General features: G+C 38.3%; 2 protein-coding genes across 5 annotated transcripts in view; one reads left to right on the top strand and one right to left on the bottom strand.

The window, feature by feature from the left end:
* The window catches only part of FASTKD3 (FAST kinase domains 3), a 225900-nt gene that overhangs the window by 183095 nt on the left and 25476 nt on the right, over nt 1–17329 (top strand). The window lies entirely within an intron of this gene.
* The window catches only part of MTRR (5-methyltetrahydrofolate-homocysteine methyltransferase reductase), a 29472-nt gene continuing 17527 nt past the window's right edge, over nt 5385–17329 (bottom strand). For all 4 annotated transcript variants that reach the window (XM_082045305.1, XM_082045302.1, XM_082045304.1 and 1 more), the window contains 8 exons: nt 16418–16506; nt 14571–14751; nt 13422–13464; nt 12788–12974; nt 10003–10121; nt 8404–8496; nt 8138–8317; nt 5385–6906 (listed from right to left, as the gene is read on the bottom strand). In XM_082045305.1, the coding sequence (XP_081901431.1) occupies nt 6762–6906; nt 8138–8317; nt 8404–8496; nt 10003–10121; nt 12788–12974; nt 13422–13464; nt 14571–14751; nt 16418–16506 (1037 nt within the window). In that variant the 3' untranslated portion in view covers nt 5385–6761. The remainder of the gene's footprint in view (nt 6907–8137; nt 8318–8403; nt 8497–10002; nt 10122–12787; nt 12975–13421; nt 13465–14570; nt 14752–16417; nt 16507–17329) is intronic.

The raw sequence follows: 17329 nt of genomic DNA, 5'->3' as shown, positions 1-17329 counted from the left end.
AGATATCCAAACTACCAACAGGATACCTTCTAGCATGATGAATGTAGCCACAAGTACATACAGAGGAGACAGAAGAGATTAACAGAGGAATACATGCATGTGCAACAGAAAACATGCAAATGACAGAAACGTATACATGAATGTGCAAGAAAAAAGAAAGAAAATAAGAAAACAGAAAGAGAAATTAGCTAAAACTTTTCAAAGATTCCACATTTTTACACTATAGAAAAAGACCTCCTTAGTCCGGCTTTTCCGTATAATTAACAGCGGGAGTTGACGCTAAGGTATTATACCAGAATTAAGATGCAAGGTGGGGGTTTGTGCAATCTGATGATGAAGGAACGCACAACATGAGATAAATTAAAATATGCATAATACTGTAAGACATTTGAAATACCTTGATTTACAGAGGTTCACATTTATATTCAGAACTACACAAAATCTGAAAACTAGTTATTTAACAAGAATTATATATTTTTGGAGATTTTATGGATTTTAAAGAGAAAATAATTCAAAACAACTGTGTTGCCCCAAGTAACCGTAACTCATCAGTGAGGAGAGTAAGAATTCCATGGAGATCTTTGGCAAAATGAACCAGAAGTCCTAACAATAATTTAATTGCTATCTTACTATATGATAAAACATGGACTGGCATGCTGTACATACAAGGGGATGACAAACAACTTGTGAAACAGTTCACTTTACTATTCAGCCATCACCAGGTCATAAATACAAGAATGTACAGAATCCCTCATTGACAGGAACACACGCATTCAGAATTTGTGAGTCCCTTATTTCAAATCAGTGTGTTGTGGGTTAGACCCCATAGGTTTAGCCATCTATTAACATGTACTTTCTATTTCAAACTTCCAGAGTTGTGTACCCTGCATATTAACATTACAAGTATTAACCATGCTCTTCAGATGCATTAGAAAATTAATTCTAAGTGATCATCTGAAACTTACAATCACCTGGATCTCTGTCCAGATCAAAGCTGACTATCCTCCAGTGCTGCAGAGCCTCGACACACAACCCAAAAAATAGCAATGTAATCGTTATTTGCACAAGCCCAACAGTAAAAATACAAAACAAAACTTGGTTTATTAGGCCAGCTGGCATGTGTACTTTGTCTTGCTGAAGCCTGTACGCACCTTTTTTTGCAGCCTGACTCACAGTAAGTCAACCAGTTTGTTTTTAATTTAGTTCTGCTGAGGATGAACTTGCCCAGATGTACGGAATTGCAGACACTCATACCATGCCTCGAATATTTTCTTTTAAGAGATTAATCTGGCTTGGGCCCAAAACAAAGCAGGAACACAAAACAAATGTTTAGTCACATACCAGTGCTTAAGATTCTGCCGAAAATGTTATACTGGAAAAATACTGTTGAACTTCAACATAAAGTTTTGTTAGGAAAAAAATGTGATCATTTTTAATGCAAACATCAGGGAAAGGGAAATGGCTCTACTAGATAAAATGCAGCAGTGGTCCATGAATTCCCCTCCCCTGCCTCACCCTTTGCAAATATGTGTAATACTGAACATTTCAGAAATAATTAAGTGTCAGGAAAACAAAATGTAGGCCACGGACCATCACACAATGCTGTATATATCCAAGGCATCAAAGGCTCCAACTCCGTATAGTGCAAGCTTTGAGTAATCTCTAGAGGACTCGCTTTTCATTTGCAGGTTTCCTTGGGGAATATCTTTTCCTTGTCTGAAGCTCAAGTCAGAGGCTTTCTATCCGGGGGAAACTACACTCCATAGGAGAGACGTGAGCAGTTGAGCTGAAGACAAGCACTTGCAAAGGTCACTTGCAAATGACATTCCTGCTGGCTCTGTGCTCCAGCCTGCCAGGGTCTCTCTGAAAGGTGGCACACTCAGCTTGTCTATCAACCACTCCCGTACCCCTGTTCTGCATCATCTGCCAACTTGCTGAGTGTGCACTCTGCCCCATTGTACGGGCCACTAATAAAGATGTTGTCCTGGTTTTGTTAAAAACAAGTTTCTCTTTCAGTGAATTTTGCCTGTCAGCTAAAGCCTTCATATTAACTGCATTTTCCTGGAGAACCAGACACATGTTTTGGTAAACCTAGCAATGGAATGCAAACTTATTGATAAGCATGGATGGACATCTTGCAAGAGGGGCAATAAGAAACCGGTGACCGAGAAACTGACCAACTGTGTATAACATTCCATTCACGTGAATACTTCACATAAAAGTGGGAGATCATGAGGATCTCGTCCCTTTTTCCCTTTTGCCTTTGCTTTTTCCCTTCTATTTATGGCCGACATTAGGAGAGGACCTTGCTAGTCGTCCCTGCGAACTGAGGCCTAGTGACAGACTGAATCCAGCTCCACTTGGCTGCAGAGTCCAATCCAAGACTTTGGGTGCCGGCTCTGCAGTTGCTGAGACTTTCAAGATTGGTTTTGTATATTTTGTATTATTTTCTCTATTCTTATTAGTAGCATTAGTAAAACATTGTTAATTTTTCCAACTCTCTTCTCTCTGTCCTTCTTTCCCTCCCGATCACCTGTCCTGAGTGGGAAGGGGGGAGAGGGAGGGGCAAAAGGGGGAAGTGGGGGGGGAGAGGGGGTTAAAAATACATCTGCCAGGGTTTTATTGTCTCCTTGCAATCTGAACCCTCGACAGATGTTAAACAGGACTGGACCCAATATCGTCCCCTGGGGCAGCCCCCTAGTGACTGGCATCCAAGTGAGCCAATCACAACCACTGGAGACCAGCAGCTCAGACAGATTTCAGTCCACCTCATTGTTCACTTCTTTAGTCGCCATTGAGGAGAAAGTATTGGGAACAGCCCTGCCGATCTTCTAACAAGTTACAATAAAATATATTTAAAAAAAAAAAAAAAAAAGTTAAAGAAATCCATTCGATCATCTAAGCAATAAACTTATAAGCAGATTAGAAATTAATAGTCCTGACAGATGGAGCCTTACAAAATGGCTGTTTTCAAACCAACTGTAGAACTTTATTTTTAATCAGCACAATTGGCTTTGAGCGCTTTGTCAATGTGAGGAACCTTTTCCACCAGAAGTGGACCATTTATTCAAATGCTAATGAAAGTGAATGTACTTTGTAGAGGTGCAGAATGGACTTTTAAAGACTGTAATTTACATTTCTATAAAACCTGATTTTTTTTTCAAAATGAAACACTTGAATAGGGTTTTGAGACTAAACAAGTTGACATACTGCTTTAGCCATCAATTTCAAAGTCTTTTGATTCCTTTATGATAGGCAGCTCTAATAATACTGAGCACTTTTCTATATTTACACATTTTCTTCTACTGGAGAGCAAACTCTCAAGATTCATTAAAGTACTCTACAGCTCTTACATTAAAACATTGTATTGATCAGCTCAATTTTCAGATTTGAAACAATTGCTTGTACCATTCTGCCCATGTAGATTCCTCTACATGGATAAGCATCATCATAAGCAATGAGGGCTCGTAGACACTAACTTTTAGTAATGTAATATTCTTCCCATAATTACCAGCAGCCATGCCGTGATTCTCCCACTTTTATTCCTTTGTTACACCTTAAAAACCAGAACAGAAAACAATACTGAAAATATGCTTTTGTTAGTTATTATATAATCAATGTCATCTCTTAAATCACACTACTGGATTTGGTTTTGGTCTCCCCAACTCAGATGAAGTGTTGGAAACATATGGTTTCCATTTGAAGAGCAGGAAAAAATCTGAATCAGTCTGGTTGAGATGGAGAATGGCAGAGCTACTCAAAAAAAACCCAAACCAAACCAAACCAACCCTCCACCAAAAAAAAAAACCCAAAACAACAAAAACCCAAACCAACAAACAAAACCACCAAGCTTTTATACAAGGGACATCCAGTGAAACGGACACAATAATAAAGTGGTTGTGCAAGACCATCAACATACCAAATTGCTAAATGCGTAAATATGCAATGAGAATATCCATATTTGCGTTAGAGAAAAGCTGCAAGCACATGACCTCATGTGAACCATAAAGCTCAAAGCAGAGCTTTAGGCAGGTCATTTCATACCCATCTGCTATGAGAGTTCTTTAAAAAAAAAAAACAAAACCAAAACCAGATCACCCACAGAATAATGGACTGAACAAAAATGGTTATTTAAGTGGAATTTAGAACAACAGACGGCTGCAGCTGAAGTTGTCCATTCAAACAGAGGATTTCTGAGTCAAATACATTTAAAATTATCTATGACATTGTGTTGACAAAGGTTTTAATACGCACAAAGTCTTCAGGTATGGGCATATGATATATCCACCATGGGCACTATTTTAGCCAAGCGGGGAACCTGACAAAGTATTTCTATCCTCAACAGTACAGAAATACTGTCATCCGGGAAGCAGTACTAGTAAGGATACATAATGACATTTAGGTAAAACATACAGTGTGTGTTTTCCGTATGGTTTATATGACAACACATCTTTGTCCCAGTAACTGCCATTAGGCAGCCTAAAATGTAAACACTGGAGAAGTATTTGCATCTCCTTCGGGGATGGCTTCAAAAAAGTTAGGATTTTCAGAGTATTTACAATTAACTAACAGTGCAGTAAGCCACTGGCTAATGCAAGAGCTCACATAAAATGTGTGCAGATGCCACTGACTCCTTGGCATTCCACATCTCCTGCCCTATGCAGCAATATGAATGCAAGGAATAAGCAGGAAATGGAAGAACACTTAACAAGGAGAAATGGATTTTTTAAAAAATTATATTGGAATAGTAACACTTTCTCTGTCTTGATCATATCTAACCAGCTGAATAAAAACTGAACAATATAACCTGCCTGGTAAATGTTCTTAAAACCTGACCGGAAACAAATTAACACTGCTGGGTGCTATCAAAAAAAAAAATCTGAAAGCACAAGAAAAATACATTAAAATTATTACAAAAGAAAAAAGGGTCAAGTGAGGAAGACACTTCCAACAGAAGAAACATCCTGCGGCTCAGCTATTTCTGTTGAGCAAGGAAGAGAAAAATCCTTTTGTCTCATGAATCTCCCTAAGAGCAGGACAGATCTGCACTTAACACTTAACAGTAGATGCAGCCAACAACAACAATAAAAAAAAACACCACCAAAACAAGTAAACAAACTCATATCTCTCTGTCTTTGATACATCTCTTATTCTATCTGAGCACTTGGCAGCTCTACACATTATTCTAAGAGTTATTACTCGGCACTGCTCTTAGACAAACTTGTGGTGCTGGGTTGATCCTGGCTGGATAGCAGCTGCCCACCAAGGCGCTCTGTCGCTCCCCTCCTCAGCTGGACAGGGGACAGAAAATATAATGAAAGGCTGGTGGGTCAAGATAAAGTCAGGGAGAGAGCAATTACCATCACAGTCAAAACAGACTCAACTTGGGGAAATGAATTTGTTTTATTACAAATCAAATCAGAGTAGGGTAATAGGAGATAAAACATCTTAATATCTTCCCCCCAGCCCTCCATTCTTTCTAGGCTCAAATTCACTCCTGAATTCTCTACCTCCTCCCCGCAAGTGCTGCAGGGTGGATGGGAAATGGGGTTTGTGGTCAGTTCATCACACATTGTCTCTGCGGCTCCCTCCTCCTCAGGGGGAGGACTCCTCACACTCTTCCCCCCATTCCGGTGTGAGGTCCCTCCCGTGGAAGACAGTTCTTCACAAACTTCTCCAACATGAGTCCTTCCCATGAGCTGCAGTTCTTAATGAACTGCTCTAGTGTGTGTCCCCTCCATGGGGTGCAGCCTTTCAGGAACAGGCTGCTCCAGTGTGGGTTCCCCGCGGGGTCACAAGTCCTGCCAGCAAACCTGTTTCAATGTGGGCTTCTCTCTCCACGAGGCCCACAGGTCCTGCCAGGAGCCTGTTCCAGCGTGGACTTCCCACAGGGTCACAGCCTCCTTTGGGCATCCCCTGCTGTGGAGTGGGGTCCTTCATGGGCTGCAGGTGGATCTCAGCTACACCGTGAACCTCCATGGGCTGCAGGGGGACATCTGGCCTCACCATGGGCTGCACCACAGGCTGCAGGGGAATCTCTGCTCGGCACCTGGAGCACCTCCTGCCCTCCTTCTTGACTGGCCCTGGTGTCCGGAGAGTTGTTTCTCTCACATATTCTCACTCCTTCCTCTGGTCAAAGATGTACACATTTTTTTAACCTTCTTAATTATGTTATCCCAGGGATGCTAACTGGTGATGCTACCATCACAGAGGGGCTGGGACTTGGCCAGCGGTGGGTCCATCTTGGAGCCAGCTGGCATTGGCTCTGTTGGACATGGGGGAAGCTTCTGGCAGCTTCTCACAGAAGCCACCCCTGTAGCTCCCCATTACCAAAACCTTGCCACACAAACCCAATACACATTCAAATAAATCTTGGCAAGTCAGTAATGTATTTGATGTTGCACAGATTAGTATGCAACGTCATATTTACTCTGTAGCTTATTTATGTGTACATTATAGGAAAAAATACATGACATAGAATAAACATATAATTACACTTGTACAAGTGCAGAAGTTTTTACTTTCTATGTGAACCCAAACTTAAAATGAAAGAATCAAGGCACTGAGACAGTCCATGATGTAACATCATTAAAAAAATATGCTTCAAAAGGCAGCCTGGCTTGTCATTTAAAAGGTTTCATATTCCTGTTTGAAAGGTCAATAGAAAAAGTTCAGATTTGTGTGACTACAGATAGTACTTTTGACAATAACTTTTCATCAAAAGCATGAGTGTGAAACAAAATCATTCGTGTTACAAATATTTAGCTCCAAACATCCTGCAAATATCGTTTCGCTTCTCGAAGCATGGCCAAGGTTTTCATTGCTTCCAATTTGTCAACTTTCATTTCTATGCTTAAAATGTCCACTACAGCATCACTTACACCATCAGCCATGTGCTTCTTATCTCTGAAAAAAACAAAACAAAACAACAAAACAGGAGGAAAATGAATTATAGTGTATTGTTCCGTTTATCAATAGGCAGGATACTATTGGAAAAGAGGCACTGAAAAAAAGCAAACACAAATAGAGCTTGTATATTGTACGGCAAGATTCTCACTGAGATTACAAAGATTTCAGCGTGCTGTTATTTATAAGAAAAAAATCACAGAACCCTAGTTGAGCTGTCACTGAATAATTGTTCTCTTTTAGGGACAACTGGACCTGCTGAAGTATTTTTTATTATTATATCACCACATTGTACCAATATTAAACAAAACAAAACAAAAACAAACTCACAAACAGCACCCTCCTCAAAAGAAAAAAAAAAACAAACCCAAAACCCACAAACCACTCACTTATTAATAATGCTATTTTTAATACAAATAGCTGACATTTATTCCTGGAGCAGAAAGTATTGACATTGGGCTCAATATCCAAATTGTTTGTTTATTTAACAACAAACTTCCTAAGAATCTCATACCTCTAGGTATGTCAGCATCTACAAATAAAACTTCCTACTTTAAAATACATTATTATCATGGAGCTTTAGCATTCTGGCCCATCCAAGCCTGGAACGCAGCACAAGACTGCTGCTATCTCACAGCTGTGCAGTTTATCATCACATGCATTCAAGTATCTCATTTTCTCAAGAGAAATCTATTAGCTTGAAACCTCCTAGAGTTTAATTGAATACTACAAAACAAAAGGAAATAATAAGTGACAAAAGAAACCAGTGGAACTATGTGGTTACAAGCCACGCTTCCAACGCTGCATTGGAAAAAATGGACATAGTGATGAAATTCATGCATTCCAGGAAGGCTATTTCAGCATCATGTTGGTCCTTTCTTTCAGACAGCACTAAGTCTTTCTAAAGCCTCAAACTTCTGCTAGGTTGGACATTAGGAAAAGGTTCTTCCCCCAGAGGGTGGTGGAGCACTGGAACAGGCTCCCCAGGGAGATGTCACGGCCCCAAGCCTGACAGTGTTCAGGAAGAGGCTGGACAACACCCTCAGACACATGGTGTGAACTGTGGTGTGAACTGTGGTTGTCCTGTGCAGGGACAGCAGTTGGACTCGATGATCCTTGTGCATCCTTTCCAACTCAGGACATTCTATGAATGAAGCCTGAAAACCACCTTCAAAAAAATATCTGCTGAGTCTACATTCTTTCTGAGACAGTCCATCTCCACTGTACTCACCCACATACATAGAAGTAACCTCTCTCTTGCAGCAGGACTCTGGCAACTTCCTTAGCATAAAGCCTGACAACTTCTTGTACATATTTAGGCGAAGCTACTTCTGCAGTTGAAGAGTCTCTTGAGAAACAGACCTTAAGATGAGTTAATGTGCCATTTTCAAGAAAACATCTGAGCTCATCTCTGAAAGGCAATAAAAACTGTTATTAATGACTCCGGGATACACATTCTCTCATGAATACGAAATTAATGTTAAATAGTGAACTTGCTTGAACAGATAGTCTCGATCTTGATGCCGACAACCAAAAAACAGCCATGTCTCTCCAAATTCCCAGTCTGTGTGTTCCTCTCTGAGCTTTTGCCTAAACAGATCAAAAAAGTAAGTGAATAATCTAAAATGCCTATAACGTAATTCTCATTTAAAGTAGTGGTTTAATAAACCTCTGTATTGGCAGAACTGTGAAATGGCATAAGGTAAATTACAGTCAAACCCTTCTCTGATTTTCTTGAGTTCTCACTTTTGGCCCCACTCAAAATCAATCAACTTCAAAGGTTTTGGGGTTTTTTTTGCCACAGTTTCACATTGGAATAGTAAAGACTGACACTTCCAAACATCTCATAAAACAATCCTGACTGCTGAAAAAAGAAATCACTACCCTTTATGCTTCATTGGAAGCCCTGTAAAAACACCCAGGAAAACTCTGCAGAAAGCATTTTTAGCACACTTTCCATTTAGCTGTAGAAACCTGCAAGACTTTATGAATAACAATCTATTTAATACTACATCATCAGAAGAGTTATTGCATTTTCTTGAAATAATGCTGAAGGTGTTACTTTATAGGAGTTTTAGCTGCAACTTTCTAGTTATATTTTGAGAGAGATTTTTTTTTTCATTGATCACACACTTATGAAATGCTATGAAAATGCAAAATACTTCCAAGAGATAAAGGCATATTTGGTGGTTAAAATTAAGGAATAAAAATTGTACATAATGATTTGGTTAAAGCATGGAGTCAGAAATATCATGTCAAAATTTCACTTTTCTCTCAAACAAAATGGTTTAAAAATAATTGCTAAAGGATGCAAGAAACTCCATTATCTTGCTGGAGGAAATGAGTCACATAGGAATGATATGTGTTGGTTATCTATAAAAATGTGCAACCATACCCATTCAAATATGTCATTCTTCCCATTCTTCTTTTCCTATGAATAATCATGTTTTTACACACTCTAGGCCATAGAGGTACCTGTCACTTTTTGAACAAGCATCTCTTTGCCTTGCAAAATTATGCTGCTGGAATAGAAGGGGAAGAAAAAAGGGATCTACCTTCCCTCAAATACAAACCCACAAACCCCAAGATTACTGCCCAGCTGAGGTTTCAGGTGCCAAGGTCCTGATCTTAAAACAGGAAAATGTTGTAAACACACAGAAATAGGGGAATGCCAGAGAAAGCTTGACATTTAGCATGCCAAGGCTTTTAATATAGATGCCATTTCTGAAGGAAATTGATTTTGAATATTAAAGTTCAGCTAATCAACACCGTTTCTAAAAAGTACCAAGCACTTTCAGGGCTTCCACCAGCAACACATGGATTTAGTTTCTTATTCACCCAATTCCTTACAGATCCACTATGGATATTACATACAGTCAGATGGAAGTGTAAATCTTACTCATTTGAAAACCAAATAAATAGACAAGCACTGCTTGTTTAAATTAATAAGACTTTCTAATCAACAGACTACCACTACAAAAAGTAAAAAGAAAGAAAAAAAGGAAAAAATCTTAACTATATTTGTACTCAAAACCTGAGGCTGTTATTTTCCTCAACAGAAAAAGGCTGCTTTCCAGGTAACAATTTGGTACATACCTATGTTGTAGGAAACCAATAAATGGTGAAATTCCTGTTCCTGGACCAACCATCATGAACGGGACAGATGGGTCTGCAGGTAAGTGGAAAGTATTGTTTGGACGTGCAAAAATAGATATCTGAAATGAAATTAGATAGAATAAAACTGAAGAATATTCTTAAGCAGTGAAAATACGATGAACGTTTTAGAAGTTTCAGGATATTTACATAGTATATGCGTCCAAATACTCTTCCAAATGCTGACCTTCAGAATTTGTTTTTAAGGCCATACACACATGGGGAATAAAACTTCACATGCGTTTCTGAAAAAAATCCACACCATATTCACCATACTCCCAGGCCTATTGATCACAGAAAAACTATGCAAAACCGCACAAACGTGAATTTCAGAGTATGAAAGCTGACTGCACCATAAATTTGGGGAATACTGATTCACAAAATGTATTGAATTGGTGTTGGTACACAAAGGGAAGTGAAGCTTATTGCTATTACAAGCAACTCAACATTTTTTTACATTGTGGACATCTAAAAATATTCCAGTAGAGGTGAGAATTTGTTTATAGTGAATAAAAACCTAGTGATACTGGGCTTGCATTCTTAATTTTCATGAAAGTTTTACATGATCTCCAAAAATGCATATGGGTGAGAGGAGGCAGATAACTGCTCAAAGACCTTGGAAACCGCTCTATATCGTTCCACTGATAAACTCTAATTCTGATCTTCAGATCTGTGCCTGAAAGGAAGTCTAAATATGATTTTCACAGGAGCTCCACAACTATTGTCTGAGGCATGGCTAACATAATGTATAGAAAACAAGAGATGACTATTTTTAATGTTTAAAAAAACTCTTCAAGTCTCAGCAGCAGCCATAGCAGAGCTTCATCCATTAAAGTCATAAGGAAACCTCCAATTTATTTTGCATGTTAATTATGAAAGGATTTGAATTTACTTTCAGGTTTAAGAAAGGAGTGAAGCACTAGACTAAGCTATTTAAACTTTGCTCTGTAAACCTAAGTGGTTTAACACTACTCATTTTTTATAACTTAATTCATTATAGATACTACGATGTTGAACAGGATTATTTTTCTGGTTTGATGATGATTAAAAAAATAGTATAATTCTTGCTCTGAGGGAAATATTTGTATTTCTATTACACTTACTACTTCAAACCACACTAGAGTTAGGAGGTTATTTTCTCTATTAATGATTCCAAACTGGTCATTCCTTTAAAAAATACTGCAAATGGTAAACACATTTATACTGTAAAGTGTTTTCAATTAATCTCAGGTAATTTTGCATAAGATCACACTCATCTATTTTCTTATTCCTTAAATTTCTGCAATCTATGTGTATTGCTGTATATTTATGTATGCTGAATTCTGGCTTAAACAGTGGATGCAAATAGTTCTGAACTTTATTCAGTCTCATTTTGTAATAATATTTTTTCTTTTTACTCCACTTCTTTTTCATGTCAGATCTTTAATAAACTGTAAATCAATTGTACTTTAAATAAAAAGCAGATGTGAATACCAGAATAATATATATGATGCACATATTAATCAGTTTGGGTTTTGAGTTAGTTTTAAAAAGATAACTTGTATGGGTTTCCCTTCCAATTTGCCAGACCAACATCTTGAATTATCGGCAGTTTTCTTGTAACAAAATTCTACACTTGTTTCCATTTTCTTAAACAAATATAGATTAGACTGTCAGTAGTTCTTTTGTCATCTTAATTATATAGTAGAATTTTTAATAATTACCGTACAGGTAATAACTTTGAGACAGATTAGTTATATAAATTCTCTGCCACAAAAGAAACTGGAGCACAAGTCTGATGAGGAGCAGCTGAGGGAGCTAGGGTTGTTTAGCCTGGGAAAAGGAGGCTGAGAGGAGACCTTATCGCTGTCTACAACTACTTGAAAGGAGGTTTTAGCATGGAGGGTGTTCGTTTTTTCTCCCAGGTAGCAAGTGATAGGACAAGAAGAAGTGGCCTCAAGTTGTGCCAGGGGAGGTTTAGATTGGATATTAGGAAAAAAAGTCTTCACAGAAAGGGTTGTCAGGTATTGGAGCAGGCTGCTCAGGGAAATGGTTGAGTCACCATCCTTGCAGGTGTTTAGAAAGCATCTGGACGAGGTTCTTAGGGACATGGTTTAGTGCCAGAGTTAGGTTATGTTTGGACTTGATCCTGAAGGTCTCTTCCAACTGAAATGATGCTATGCTTCTATTTGTGTAAAAAAAAGTACCTTCTCCTAATAGCACTCACTATGCCAAACCATCTTTGATGCACATGAGAAATACCACAGAAGGTTGTCCTCTGTGTCACATTCAACAACTTGGCCTTTGCAAACTGTGTGAGACCTAACAAACATTAAGAGGTTTATGATTTTTCCCCTATAATCTGCAACCCAGTCCCAGAAGTGACCCAATGCTGCTATCCTACAGCACTAACACCCATAATCATGTAACTGCACAGTGGCATTTCAGTCCACGAAAACATCTTCCAAGACTCACTTAACACTACAATGGGGTGGAAAATGACTCTGGCCTCTCAGCAATGGGAACTTTCGCTACCCATGTTTTACTTTATCTAGGTATACCTGAGTTCAGCAACTTAGCAATGAAATTCCAAACATGTTACAAACTTACAAGTAGGGTAGAACTGCAAAGTGAAGATGCATATGCTGAAACACCTGCATTACATCAGAGCGGTGAATAAGAAACCTGCAGTTGTTTCAAGCATATAAATGTAACAGTTAAGGGAGCTTAGATCTAATAATAATAATACCTTTTCAGTTGAAGGGCTCCCTCCTTTTGCATCCAGAGTGTTTTTACTGGGGTGCAGTAGAGGTGCAACTAACTCAGCAAGCCAGCCTGTACATACTCCTTTCCGTGAGACTGGTCTAGCAGGACAGGTGGGAAACTCCACAATATTGAACACAAAACACAGTCTTCCTGGCTGATACAGGTTTGAACTGTAAAGATAAAAGTATTTTAAAAAACCCAAAACTTTGAGAGATAGATGTACAAACTTAGAGCAGGTCCATTTCCAGCCCAAACACTTCACTTGACTCAAGATTCCCAGTGTTCACTTAATTGTATGACACTCTCATATGATTAGAAAATGTCTTAAGGCTGGACTCAGTGGGCAGTGCCTACAGAAAGGAATCTGAATTCCTCTCTATCAGATTCACATGTGTGAGCTTGTTTTGAGAATGCTATAGAAGTCTTGCCAGACACACAAAACAATGTTGTTTGAAATATTCAGACCCTGGGGATTTTTTGCAACAGGGATACATGACTTTTTCCTCAGGTATAATCCTTCATTCCTCTCTTTCTTCTTAAGATCATTGCACACACACACTCCTGAGAAAAGAGCATACCTAAATTAGCAAAAAGATATAATTTGAATATTTCATTACCTTGACACTGAATAAGATCTGGCTTGTAGTTTAGGCAGATGTTCTGAAAAATTAAAAGAAAAAAAAATAAAAGCATCACTTATTATTGATTCTCCCCAACCAAAATCAAAATATCATATAATAAGTGTGTACATTTCAACAAATTATAAGCATATTACAGTTTAACTGTAATTTTACTCTATTAACATCCAGTGTTTGTGTCTCAGAAATAAGCTATTAAGACTACACTCTATCTTGCATGTTTTTTGGATTTTGTGGAACATCTGTTAGAGATAGCATAAAATGAGGCGTCAAAACTTAATTTATGGGGTTCTTTGTCAGTTAAAAACAACTGTAAGCTGCACAAAAGAGATGCCAGTAGCTAGTGGACAAGGTGAAGCTGGAAATTAATTTTTCCCTACCTTTCATCTAAGATTGCTTTATGGAGCTCAAAAGTTCTCAGAATAGGAACTGCTTGATTGAAAGTTTCCTATACATAACATCCTAGAAGCAGATGTGCCAGTTCAGTTTCAAACCACTGTGAATACATATGCAAATTTTGAAATCGCAACTTAAAAAAGCAAAACAAAACAAACCCCACAATAACAGAGATAGGAGTTTACTGAGCATTTTGTCAATGAGAAATATAAATGTGTGTGTCGGAGGGTGATATATATGCATGTGCATATACATACATAGATATGGTGTCTTCCAGGGAATGATTTGCCCATGCATGCAGATGATGCATTTTTGCTGAGGAGATGGGCATATTAAAAGGACACAGACACATTGCTAAGTGAACAGTGTGGTGGGGAATGGTGACAAGTGAGCAATACCAGAAAAATGCCACAGCAAATGCCAGAAAGGGTACAGTGGAGCAACAGACCCTAATCCTGCAAACACTTTATGCTTATTTTTTATGCACAGGAGCAATCCAGAGTCAATCGAAGCACAGGTGTGTACCTGAGTGTTTGCAGAATTAAGGTCAAAGATTACACACTGGAGAACAGAGCTCTGTTTCCCCAACAATATTTTTAGTTTGATCACTATGACTACTACAATATGTCTAAGGCTGCTAACATAAGTTATCCCCCTTTCTTGGGAAGTTGAACATTTAGTCTAATGTATTTTCGGAAACAAAACCTAATTCATTCTAAATCAGTCACTTACCAATTAACAGGTTAAGTGAAGGCTTGCAGCTTGGAAAAGCACGAAGTAAATCCAGCAAGCAAACATTAGACTCTCTAATATAGCGTGTATAATCAGAGGCTCCTTGTCTGCTGCAAAGCTCTTGAAGTCTCCGTTTTTCTCCCACATCACTGGTACATTCTACAAGAGCTCGCAGAAATGCCTGCAGGGAAGAAAATAAGAGCGGGAGATAAAAAAACCCCTGTCAATTAGGGAAAATTGTCACAATACTAGGAAACATTTGGGTTGCCTGGGGACAGGAAGCAGTCACCTAGCAGGTTAATGGATAATACAATTTATTTTCCAAGGCACACTTTTGCCTACAATGAAAAATTTACTTTTGTTGTTGTTGTGGGGTTTTTTTTGTTTGTTTGCTTTGTTTTGTTGTGGTTTGGGGTTTTTTTGGCTGCTCCTCCAATGTCTGGGACAAGCCAGCGGGTCAGAAAATCCTACTTAGCCTGAGTTGGGGAGAGACAAATAAACAGGCACAACCTGATAAATCTCAAATTTATGAAAGGCTTTCTTATTTATGCATGTGTACTTTAGTTGAGTAAAAAGCCCCATAACACAAATTAAATCAAGACAAAACACCATTTGCTAAGTTACAGAAGCTGGGAAAGGAATAATAAAATATCTTAGAAGGAGTATTACTGTAAATAAAGTATGGTATTTAATGAGTCATGCAAATGTCGCTGTGGTGTTTTATTCCATACTTTATGCCTACATAATGGTACTGCAAGCTTTTCTTAAGGGAAAATTAAACGGAGCGTTGTAAGACAAAGTAAAAATCAGATGTAAATAGTTACAAGGCTTTTTTCAAAAGCAAGGCAGAAATAGATAGAGTGCATAAAAGTGATCCAACACAGCAAGTACAATCAGAGGACATATTCTACACAAAAGAATACTCAGAAAATAATTCAAGTGTGCTCAAACACTAAGCTTTCAGACAATAGTTTTGAGTAGGGAGTTACATAAAGCACATTCTACACTGAACAGGTAATAAAGCAGATAGGTTATAAAACCTGGATTGGCCGATATTCCCCAGCCAGCACTCTCTGTCTACTCTTATTGTTGAGATAAATTTTCGAAATTGTTGAATGTAGCTTTGAAAAGGTTGAAACAATTGGAAGATTCTCTTCTCTTCTGCTGTGAAATCCACTAAATTGAGTGAAAAGGTCTTTCCAAAAACTGATTTCCCTCAGAGATCCAACCAACACAACAGTTTAGCTTCATCTTTCACACGAAGTTATCATCTTTAAAATGTGTTTTGACAATACCAGAAATACACATCCATTTCCAGTTGCAAGCTTCCAATTTTTTGCAGACACAGAGTGCAAGGAAAATAACATTCACTACACCAGCAAAAATCTTACTTTGAATTCTGTCGGATTACTGAAATGCTAGAGAAAAGCTTTAAAATAATTTAAAAGACAGTATATGTTTGCAGAGAGCAACGTGCATTTTCAGTGACAAAACGTGGGTCCCTCTAATTAGAAAGAACTATTTCTCTGAAATGCCTATGACCAGATTCCGTCAGTTTTCCAGTTATCTGGCACCAAATATCTAGTACTTTTCTATTTAGTTCCACACTAGCTATGAAACAAGGTACTGTAGAACAGGAATACAGATGTCAATATCTGAGAGTTTGCCAGATAAAGTACTAGAAGTTAAATTTCTCACAACAAAGTACAAACGGCAGCATATAAACTAAGAATTCTTATTCAACAAGAAACACGGTAACTACACATGAAGCAAGGATAGATCTGTAAGAGACCATACAGCATAGAATCATTAAGGATTTCAGTTTAAAAGAACAAACACATAAACACCTTTTTAGGAATTGCTCTTATTTCCAGACACCAGGTTAGAATGAACTTCACAGTGCTTCTTGCAGGGATGTGTTGTGGAATAGCTGCTCCTAATTTAGTGGAAGAAAAACAAAACAAACAAACCACAAATGTGCATCCATTAATATCCCAAAATGGCAAGCTCCAGCTGATTAGTGGAAATCATTAATCAAGCAGCAAGACAGTTTTCCAATGAAGTATCAATGTTGGACATTAGCTCTCTTCTTTCAGTAAACCCACAACCACAAGAGTTACCAGAAATTCCTTGGAAACGTGAATGCAGTTAAGAGACAGTCATCTCAAAAGGAAAGCAGCTCTGGAACATTGCTGGGATTTGCAAAGCTGCATTACGGAGCTCAGTTCTTTGGTTCAGATTGGAAACAGTAAGTGGTTAAGTTTTAGTAACATAATAAGTCTCTGCTAACCAGCACAGCACCAAATAAACTAATTTGGCTTTGATACTAAACCATTTAACTACATGACTGCAGTGGATGGAAGTCGGGTGTACAAGCTATGATTGGAGATCAGTGGATCAGCAGCAGCTTGGTAGGTCCTGGCCAAGTATCCAAGGCAAATGTGAAAAATTACTTGCTCTGGTCATGCAAAAGGCTCAAGAGTAGAACAAAGAACTTTGATTCTCTGTGCTGCAACCAGTGCTATTATTTTCCTTTCCACTATCATTCATTAAGATTCACAGACAGTCATGCCATTTGGCAAAATGCTATATAAATAATGCCTAATATCACCTTTTGTCCCCCATTAGTGCTACATTAGGCAGCTCCAGATGCAATAACCTAGTTTATTTACACATAGGATAAGAGCACAGATATTCCAAGCTTCACTCAATTATACCAGCTTTGCCTTAGAAGTGCAGGTCTTTTTGGTACTCAAGAA

The sequence above is a fragment of the Streptopelia decaocto genome (genome assembly GCF_964273445.1).
Source record: "Streptopelia decaocto genome assembly, chromosome: 2".
NCBI lineage: Eukaryota > Metazoa > Chordata > Aves > Columbiformes > Columbidae > Streptopelia > Streptopelia decaocto.
This window is presented reverse-complemented; position numbering and strand designations above follow the sequence as displayed.